The 9,290-nt window shown below is 34.3% G+C and overlaps 1 protein-coding gene and 1 pseudogene across 1 annotated transcript; both read right to left on the bottom strand.

The window, feature by feature from the left end:
* Positions 1–3,564: 3,564 nt before the first annotated feature.
* LOC106410093 lies at positions 3,565–5,169 on the bottom strand. Its single transcript, XM_013850589.3, has one exon. It carries the CDS (start codon positions 4,977–4,979, stop codon positions 3,753–3,755), a length of 1,227 nt encoding a protein of 408 aa, XP_013706043.1. The 5' UTR covers positions 4,980–5,169; the 3' UTR covers positions 3,565–3,752.
* Positions 5,170–6,923: 1,754 nt separating this feature from the next.
* Positions 6,924–9,043, bottom strand: LOC125595397 (annotated as a pseudogene).
* Between the last annotated feature and the right edge of the window lie 247 nt (positions 9,044–9,290).

The raw sequence follows: 9,290 nt of genomic DNA, 5'->3' as shown, positions 1-9,290 counted from the left end.
GGACATTCCGACGGAAAAAATGAAAATCTTCGAATTTCCCGAGGAATTTCCGAGGAAGCCCAAATTTTGGGTTTCCTCGGAATTTCCGGAATATACCGACGGAATTCCGAGGAAACATTAATCCGTCGGTATATTCCGAGGAAATCCGAGGAGAAATGTGTTCCTCACAAAATTCCGAGGAAATTCCGACGAACAAGTGATCGATCGATGCGTTTTTGGACATATACCCATCGATCGATCACATTGTTACGCTTTGGTCCATCTTAGTGATCGATCGATGCGTTTTTGGACATAAATCCATCGATCGATGCGTTTATAAAAAAACATTCGAGATTTTGAAACCCAAAACAGTAGTTCCTCGGATTTCCTCGGAATATTCCGAGGAAATTCCGAGGAACACTTGATATCCTAGATCGATCGATGGGATAATCTCATCGATCGATCACATTGTTACGCTTTGGTCCATCTTAGTGATCGATCGATGCGTTTTTGGACATATATCCATCGATCGATCCGTTTTAAAAAAAAATTGACGTTTTGAAACCCAAACACTAGTTCCTCGGAATTTCCTCGGAATATTCCGACGGAATTCCGAGGAAGAAAAGGGTTTCCTCCTCGGAATTCCCTCGGAAATTCCGAGGAAATTCCGAGGAAATAGGGTTTTTAAACCGAAAACAACGTTTTGCGGTTTGAATAACACCTATATAACCCTTATTAAGTGTCTTACGTTCATTATGAAGTCAAAAATTTGTTCCTTACCCTATAATAAACACTTTTCCGATTGTATGAACGAAATCCCCACAACATAAGAGAAACACTTATACACTTTAATGAACGGTAAATGGAATACTTACAATTCGTTTTGAAATTTGTTATTTCATGGTTTATGCTCATCTATACAAAGAATCCTCAATGGTATGCATTACAATTGTATAAGAAATGAAATACGGCAAAAAAAATTGATGTTTTGAAACCCCAAACACTAGTTCCTCGGTATTTCCTCGGAATATTCCGAGGAAATTCCGAGGAACAATATAAATTAATAGAAATATATGCACAGGATATTCTTTTTCCTCGAATTAATGAAAATATTCTGAGGAAATTCCGACGGATATTTAAGTGGCCGTCGGAATTTCCTCGGAATATTTTCATTTAACCGGGCAAACAAGCCGCCAAATATTTCGCGAAAATTGAAATTGAAAATACTGAGGGAATTCCGACGGAAAATATCCGTCAGACCGAAGGTTTTATAAACTCGAACTGCATCTTCTTCCCCATTTCTCTCTTCTTCCTCTCCGGCGATCTCTCTCTCCTTCCGGCGTTCTCCACCTTCTCTCGCGACGATCTCTCCGGCGAATCCTTTCCATTCCCTTACAAATCATGTAAGGACCCTATCCCACTCTCTTAGGTCCTATTTGTTAGGTTTTTAAGTAGATTTGATGATTTTAGAAGTTTTTTGATAGATTTTTGTTAGGGTGATTGGGTAGGATTGTGATTTGTTGTGTAATAGGTTTAGAATTGTGATTTGGTTGTGTTGAATTGATTTAGAACTTGTTTTATAAATTGTTTATTATTTTTGTATTTACAAAAGTTTTTTCTATATAAATTCGATTTTACAAAACGTTTTTGTATATAAATTCGATTTTTGGATTTATAAAAGATGATTTCATATTTATAAAAATATTTATATTTATTAAAACTAATTTTGTATTTATAAAACATTTTTTTTATTTATAAACACTATTTTTTTTATTTTTGTATTTATAAAAACTATTTTTAAATATACAAAACGTTCTTTGTATATAAATTCGATTTTTGGATTTATAAAAGATGATTTCATATTTTAAAATTAATTTTGTATTTATAAAACATTTTTTGATTTATAAACACTATTTTATTATTTTTTGTATTTATAAAAACTATTTTGTATTTATAAAAAGATGATTTCATATCTATAAAAAATATTTATATTTATTAAAACTAATTTTGTATTTATAAAACATTTTTTTGATTTATAAACACTATTTTATTATTTTTTGTATTTATAAAAAGATGATTTCATATTTATAAAAATATTTATATTTATTAAAACTAATTTTGTATTTATAAAACATTTTTTTATTTATAAACACTATTTTATTATTTTTTGTATTTATAAAAACTATTTTGTATTTATAAAAAGATGATTTCATATTTATAAAAATATTTTATTTATTAAAACTAATTTTGTATTTATAAAACATTTTTTTATTTATAAAAACTATTTTATTATTTTTTGTATTTTAAATATGTTTTCTATTTCAATTTTAATTTTATATTTTCGAATTTCAATTTAAAAAAATAAATTTATAATTTTTTTTTTTAATTTTGGAAATATTCCGAGGAAGTGTATCCCTCGGAATATTCCGACGACATCTTCCTCGGAATATTCCGACGACATCTTCCTCGGAATATTCAGAGGAATTTCCGACGAAAAAATTCCTCGGAATATTCCGAGGAATTTCCGACGAAAAAATTCCTCGGAATATTTCGTGGAAATTCATTTCCTCGGAATTCCGTCGGAAATTTCCGAGGGATTTCCGAGGAAAGATGAATTTCCGAAGAGTTATTTCCGAGGATTTTTTTCGTCGGTATGTCGTCGGAATAGCGTTATTCCGACGACATACCGACGATTTTTTTCCTCAGTATACCGCTGTTTTCTTGTAGTGACTGTATTATGAAAAATGTTTATTTTCTCTATTTCCTGCTTGTAATCAATGATGTTTCTGTTTCGTCAAAAAAAAAAAAAAATCAATCATGTTTCTGTTTATGTACTACAAATGCAGTTGTGATGTCTGTCTTAAAACTTCTCTTTTAATTCAGCTACCTTATCCTAAGTTTTCGTATGCGGTTTTTGCTTCCTTTGTTCTCTTCGTTAGATTATTTTGTTTTAACTGAATCTTCTTTAGATTTCTCGTTTGATCTATTGCAAATCTGAGTCTAGATGATGTTGATGATTATCAACTATGTTTCTCGCTAAAAATTGTCTACTGTAAGAATAGTCTTCTAAGTCTAAAATAAAAATATACTTAAATGGCTTTCAAGAACTTACAACTTTTGTTTTAAGATAAATTTACACAAAAGGTGACCTGAACATATTCTATCAAGTTTTTCTATGTCATTCTTCTCTCTTGATACACCATGTGAACAAGGACAATACATCATGTAGATCAATCAGCGAAAATTTCGCATCACGATCTGAAACTATCTCGTGCATATGGGGTTATGTTTGGCTTATTGTTAAAAAACAAAGCCTATCATGTAAGCAGCTCCAAAAATAAAAACTCTTAATCAGAACACTGAAAGAAACACACTTTGACTGTCACCAAAGAAGCGTTAGATTTGCCAAAACTTTTCAAGCAACACAGTTGGAAAGGCGTGAGGTCTAATTAGATTCTATCAAAAATAATAATAGGTTTCTGAAATCTTATTTCTCTCTTTTTCTTCTGAAGGCAATTCATCGTTTCTTTTTCTTAACCACAAATCCAACAGAAAAATGCTTGACATAAGCATTTTGATATTTTTGAAATGAGAATGGCTTAAACAAAGTTTCTTCTTTACTATAAAAATAATAATGAGATAATATACCGTTGTCCCTGTCTTACTATTATGATTTTGATTATTGAGTAGCAAAACCGACAAGCTTGAGAAATAGAAACATAATGAGAATATATAGTCATCGATAACAGAAAGAAATAAGGTTTTGAAAATTTTCACTTCTTTTTCTTCTTCTTCTTGGATGCTTTTTGTCCACTAGACCCACCACAAACAATAGAACACTCGATGCCACAAATGTTACCAAAACATGAAAACAATCCATTATCTCCTCCTTTCTTGTTCCTCCCACCCTGCTTTGGAAGAGGAGCTACAATCATCTGTTGATTTCGTGGGACAGTTTCATTGGGCTTGTAACTTGATTTAGGTTTGAAGTTAGAGCTTGTTTTGTAGTCAGAACTTGGTTGATAACTTGAACCAACGTCTAAAACGACCGGTAAATTCGCTTGCCACCTCTCTAGCTTAGAACGGAGACCCTCAACGCTTCGTTCGCCAACGCTTATCACAGTACTCTCTGCATCTTTCCCTGTCAAAGCCTTCTCTTTTGCTATTTGAGCGGCAACCACTGAGGCTGAAGGTCCCAAATCAGACTCTGTAATTACAACCGGCCTCGACCTCGACCTCATTGGTGTCCCATATTCAATACTGTTCCTTTTGGGAGTATATGCATTCGTGTTCCTTGGCCTCATCGGTGTCCCATGCACGATATGCTTTGTTTGCCTCGACATTGTATTTGGCGTCTTTCTTTGTGCAGGCTCATACACAACCATCTGAGAATCAGATGAAAACTCATCTTTCTCAAAACCTGAGTTTGTAGTAGAACTCACACGGGTGGTTTGTTGTTGCGTCACCTTCTTCCTCGGTGATTCCACCATTGAGCTTGTATCACTTTTGGAACGTCGAAGCCCTACAGGTTTCGAAGTTATGTTTGTCTTGTGAAACATCAAATCTTCTTCGAACAAAAGAGGCATGCTTTGGCCCGAGTTATCGATGAGCCCGACGGCAATGTTCAGGAGGCCGTGAGGGCGGCCTGACGCACGGAGAACCTCGAGGGTAACGAATCTCATACCGGAAGAAGGGTTCACAAGATCGCTGATCAACGTTTGTACCGTTCCAACATGAATATCTTTGAACCAATGCAATGCGTAGATTTCTATAACAACTATTGATGTCCCATCGTAGAGTGCTTCCTCATCTAGGCGAAACACAAACTTGTCATTCCATGTAGGGCTTGTTCCGCCCGTATTGTCTACCCGAGTCGTTAGTTTACGCTCGGGGTCAATCCAAGCTACCGCATATGTTTTCATACACCGTGCCACTGGCGCCAATTCTTGGGCAGATATAATATTCATCTCCAAAATTTGACAAGGCGCAAGAAAAGACATTTTTTCCTTGGTAAAACTATATCTGTAAAACCAAAGGAAATAGAGAAGATGAAATTTATTATTTCGGTGGATGCAAAGACAGATCCGTCGTCGTCCTTGGAGGGGACGACGAAGGAAAGCAATGCATGAAGGTGAAAATGGAAAAGCAAATATTTGACAAAGGCACCCAAAAATAATGATAAGCAAAAAAAGATTTTTTTTTCTTTTTTGTTTATTAATTTCTTGTTTTAGTTTTGTTATTTTAGAACACCGAAACAATTGGGTCACTTTCCCTTGACTACTATTTTTTTCATTAATCTTCTTGCGATATTTATAGATTTCTATTCTATTATCTTTTGAGGTTTATGGCATTGCTACTTTCTGATTAAATACAGAGTTTTAGATTGTTGGTATCTTTAAGATTAGAGATCGACTTAAGTCCACAAAATAGAAATACATTTTTATGAGTTCATATAGTGTAAATAATTGCAAGTAGAATAAAAGATAACGCAAAGTGTACGAGTTTAAGTTCTTGGATGAAACAACTCTAAAAATGTCCGCAGTCTCCTCTAACCTTAAATTCTACTGCAATTTTAGTTTTCCTAGCTAATGTGCTGGTTACAGCCAACCGTTAGCTAAATAAAAGAGCTGCTGATGTGACTGATGTTGTGACAGAGGGAAGGATGGGAAACACACTATTTTTGCAAGACAAATTTGGTAACAAATTTCATTTTCCGTAACAGTATCATTTTGTGGCTTCGGAATATAGTATTTGTATGCTGCACTTTCGTTAGGTATGGCAGTTGATTATAAGTTAAAAGAGTTTTTGATAATAAAACCCATCAACTAAAATTGGGTCGTAAAATAACTCGTCAACTAAAGATTCGAAATCTCAACTTTATTTTTGTTAACATCTCTCACCATACGTCTAAAACACCATGACAGACATACGTTAATGATTTATAAGTTGAGGGTTTATAATGTTGAAAACTTAGTTGATGATTTATAATGTTGAAAACTTAGTTGAGAGGTTTTCTTTTGATTGAAAAATAGTTGATGGGTTTTACCACTAACAATTATTAATATTTTAAAACAGTCATCATCACACATGCATTGCTTAAAACTCTTATAATCGACTTATAAGCATATAAAACTAATTTATAAAATTTTATACATTGCTTAATCAGTCTTATAACTGGTTTATAGAGCTTTATAAATATTTGCATACTTTTACAAATGATTAATAAAACTTAACTGTGATTTTATAAGTTTTTATAATTCATGCTACTTGTTAGGGTAAGATAATGTAGGGATATTTGTGATATTATGGGAACATAGAGTAAAACAATAAAGCAAGAAGAATAAATCAAAGATATTGTTTTATTGATCAATATGATATGAGTACAACATATTATTTCTTAAATCAAGGAGAAGAAGAATAACCCATCATTATTTTCTAGGAGGTAGGAGGAAGGTATGATCCGAAAACCAAAAATCGTGTAAGCATGAAAAAACAGCTGCCGTCCTACTCTAAATATAAAAATTGACTTCATAAATTAATTATCTTCAACATTACTTAAAACGTAATATAGCTTAAAATATTAAATTATTGATATTTGATATTTGGCAATAGAAATATAAGACACAAGTTTTCTTATATCACTATTGTCAAATCAAATAATTTAAGATTTCTAAGTTATATTAAGTATAAAGATTTATAAATTAGTTTTAAAGGCTTATAAATAGATTATAAGAATTCTAAACAATGCTTAAGTGATAATAAAAGTGTTAAAAAATTTAATGATTTTTACTGATACAACATCTCAACTATTTTTTAAAATGACTGCCTCTGGACTTCTTTGCACCAAATGGGTGTGAAAGAACTCAAACGGAGGGAGTGGTCGAGTTTGGATCCACTAACAGTGTATCCACTAAAGTGAACGTATCGAAATGAAGTTATTTGTGAATAAGAAATACATTTGACCTTTTTTAATAAGTTTGTTGGAAATAATTGCACATAAAAGATAGATAATTTAGTAATATATAAAAGAAGTGGAGAAAAGAGAAAACAAAGAGTTTTGTTATACATTGAGAGGAGAGAAGAAAGACAGAGAACACAGGGATATGAATTAGATCCTAGAAGGAATGAGAGGGATGTGGTGCTGAAGATAAGTAGAGGCAGCTGCAACTCCACTTCCAATACTATCGGGTACCCAACATCCTTCAGTATCATCTCCACTCCAGCCAAACACCCAAGAAGTTGCAACTGCGTGTTAATGGGTACTGTGATTAAAGTGTGATCATATTAATCAAAAACTGTATTACAAACGTACCTCATTAAGGTTTCCAAGGTGCCCAATTCTGAAAACTTTTCCCGCCACTTTGTTGAGACCAAGACCAAGACTTAGGTTGTACCTTTTCCACGCCCTTTTCACAATCTCCGTACTGTCTATATTCGGTGGCACGACGACTGCTGTCACTGTGTTACTTATCCACTCCTCCTTCTGTGTACAGTTTTTCAGGCCCCACGCTTCCACCGCCAGCCTACGTATACATGATCATATTAACAAACAAACTTTTAGTTGTAGCTCAATTGGTGTGCTAAAAGTCTCTTGTTTGAGATATTTCACATCGTAATCAGAGATCATTTAATTTATATAGGCCTCTCCACTTACTTCCAAATGGCTTCAAATCGGAAATCCATAGATATTCAAAATCATTAGAATTTTGAAAGAGAACTAAACTAAATTTCACTGGATTTGTTTTCTTGTTAAAATCCCATTAGAAGAAAGATTAAAATATTTGCAACCTAGTTACATGAATAATTACATTGGATAATCCTCGTATTCTATTATTTTATGCTATATTTTTCATAACAATGTATATATAGTATAGCAATGATATTGTAAGAGCTAGTGGTTCCTAAATTTTTGTGAGGGATGATATGAAGATTAACTATTTATGTCGTTATAGGTAAATAGATGTATTAATTGGGTCGATTATTTGTTTCTAGTTATACATAATAAGTAGATCCATAATGGTACCACTTAATATTATAAGCAAACCAAAGGCACTTTTTAGGAAAAGGGTTGCTGTTTAAATTGTATTGATATGGTCGGTCACAAAGCTATAAACTTAATTACCTGGTGGCCTTTCCCAAACGAGCGTGACGGGCAATGACATTATCAAGTCCTTCCTCAAAGATAAGATCAAGGGCAGCTCTCAGACCGTATAGGAGTTGAATGGAAGGTGTATATGGCCAATATGTTCCGAGCTTGTAAAACTTGAGATAGTCATTCCAATCAAAGAAGACTTTGAGAGACTTTGAAGTTTGGTTGCTTCCAAAGCTTTTGGACTGGCGCACACAATCCCAAGGCCTGTTGGCAGAGATAAGGCTTTTTGCGAGCCAGTCAAGGCCACGTCCACTCCCCATTCATCCATTCGGAAATCGAGCGCACATATGGACGAGACACCGTCCACAAGAAGCAAAGCCGGGTGCTTGTAATGATCTGTGTGTATGCCCGTATAAAGCTGCGTAAGTGAATAATAATAGCAGAGAAAGAAAAACAAAGAAATGGTTGTGATAAATTAATGACCGAGGATGGTTCGGACAGCAGAGATGTCATTGGTGACTCCAGTGGCGGTTTCATTGTGGACAATGCATATGGCTTTGATGGTATGATTTTGGTCTTGTGAGAGCTTTGAGGCCAGGACTTGGAGATTAGCACCCTGTCCCCATTCACTCTCAACCACATCGACATTGAAATTTAGCCTCTTCTGCTGGTCAATCCAAAGCAGGCTAAATTGTCCGATCAGAAACGAGACGATCCTGTCTCCAGGAGATAGCGTATTAGTCAAGGCACTCTCCCAAGCACCAGTCCCGGTCGTGGGAAACATAAATGGTGTCCCAGATGTTGTCTTGAATATCTTCTTCACGTCCTCCAACAATGTTTTCGTAAGTGCCGGGATTGCTGGTGAGCGGTAATCCTCGTTGTTTCGGTTCATCGCCCGGACTACCTGTCCGGTATGTTCACTGGTCCTGGTACAAACAGATGGTGTCTCCCTGGTCCATTCATATAATCCATTTTTCCTAACCTCTTTTCTCCTTCTCCCCACTACAAAATAAAGTTACAAATTTTCTTAAACTTACCTAATCCCCAAACATAGGAAAGAGCTAAAACATGAGTATATTCACACATGACTACGATCAACTCAAATAAGCACTAACAGAAACATATAATACTATTTCATAAACCAACAAATATGTATGATCGATTCAGAGAGTTATGAGACCATATATATACGTAATAGAGTAACAAGCGGAGAAGTCGA

Source organism: Brassica napus, unplaced genomic scaffold, assembly GCF_020379485.1.
Source record: "Brassica napus cultivar Da-Ae unplaced genomic scaffold, Da-Ae ScsIHWf_1048;HRSCAF=1468, whole genome shotgun sequence".
NCBI lineage: Eukaryota > Viridiplantae > Streptophyta > Magnoliopsida > Brassicales > Brassicaceae > Brassica > Brassica napus.
Note: the sequence above shows the minus strand (reverse complement) of the source record. Positions and strands in the feature narration are given on the sequence as shown.

What these genes read in the sequence shown, in the direction of transcription:
- LOC106410093 (XM_013850589.3), bottom strand. Translation starts at nt 4,979, where the DNA reads ATGTCTTTTCTTGCGCCTTGTCAAATTTTGGAGATGAATATTATATCT.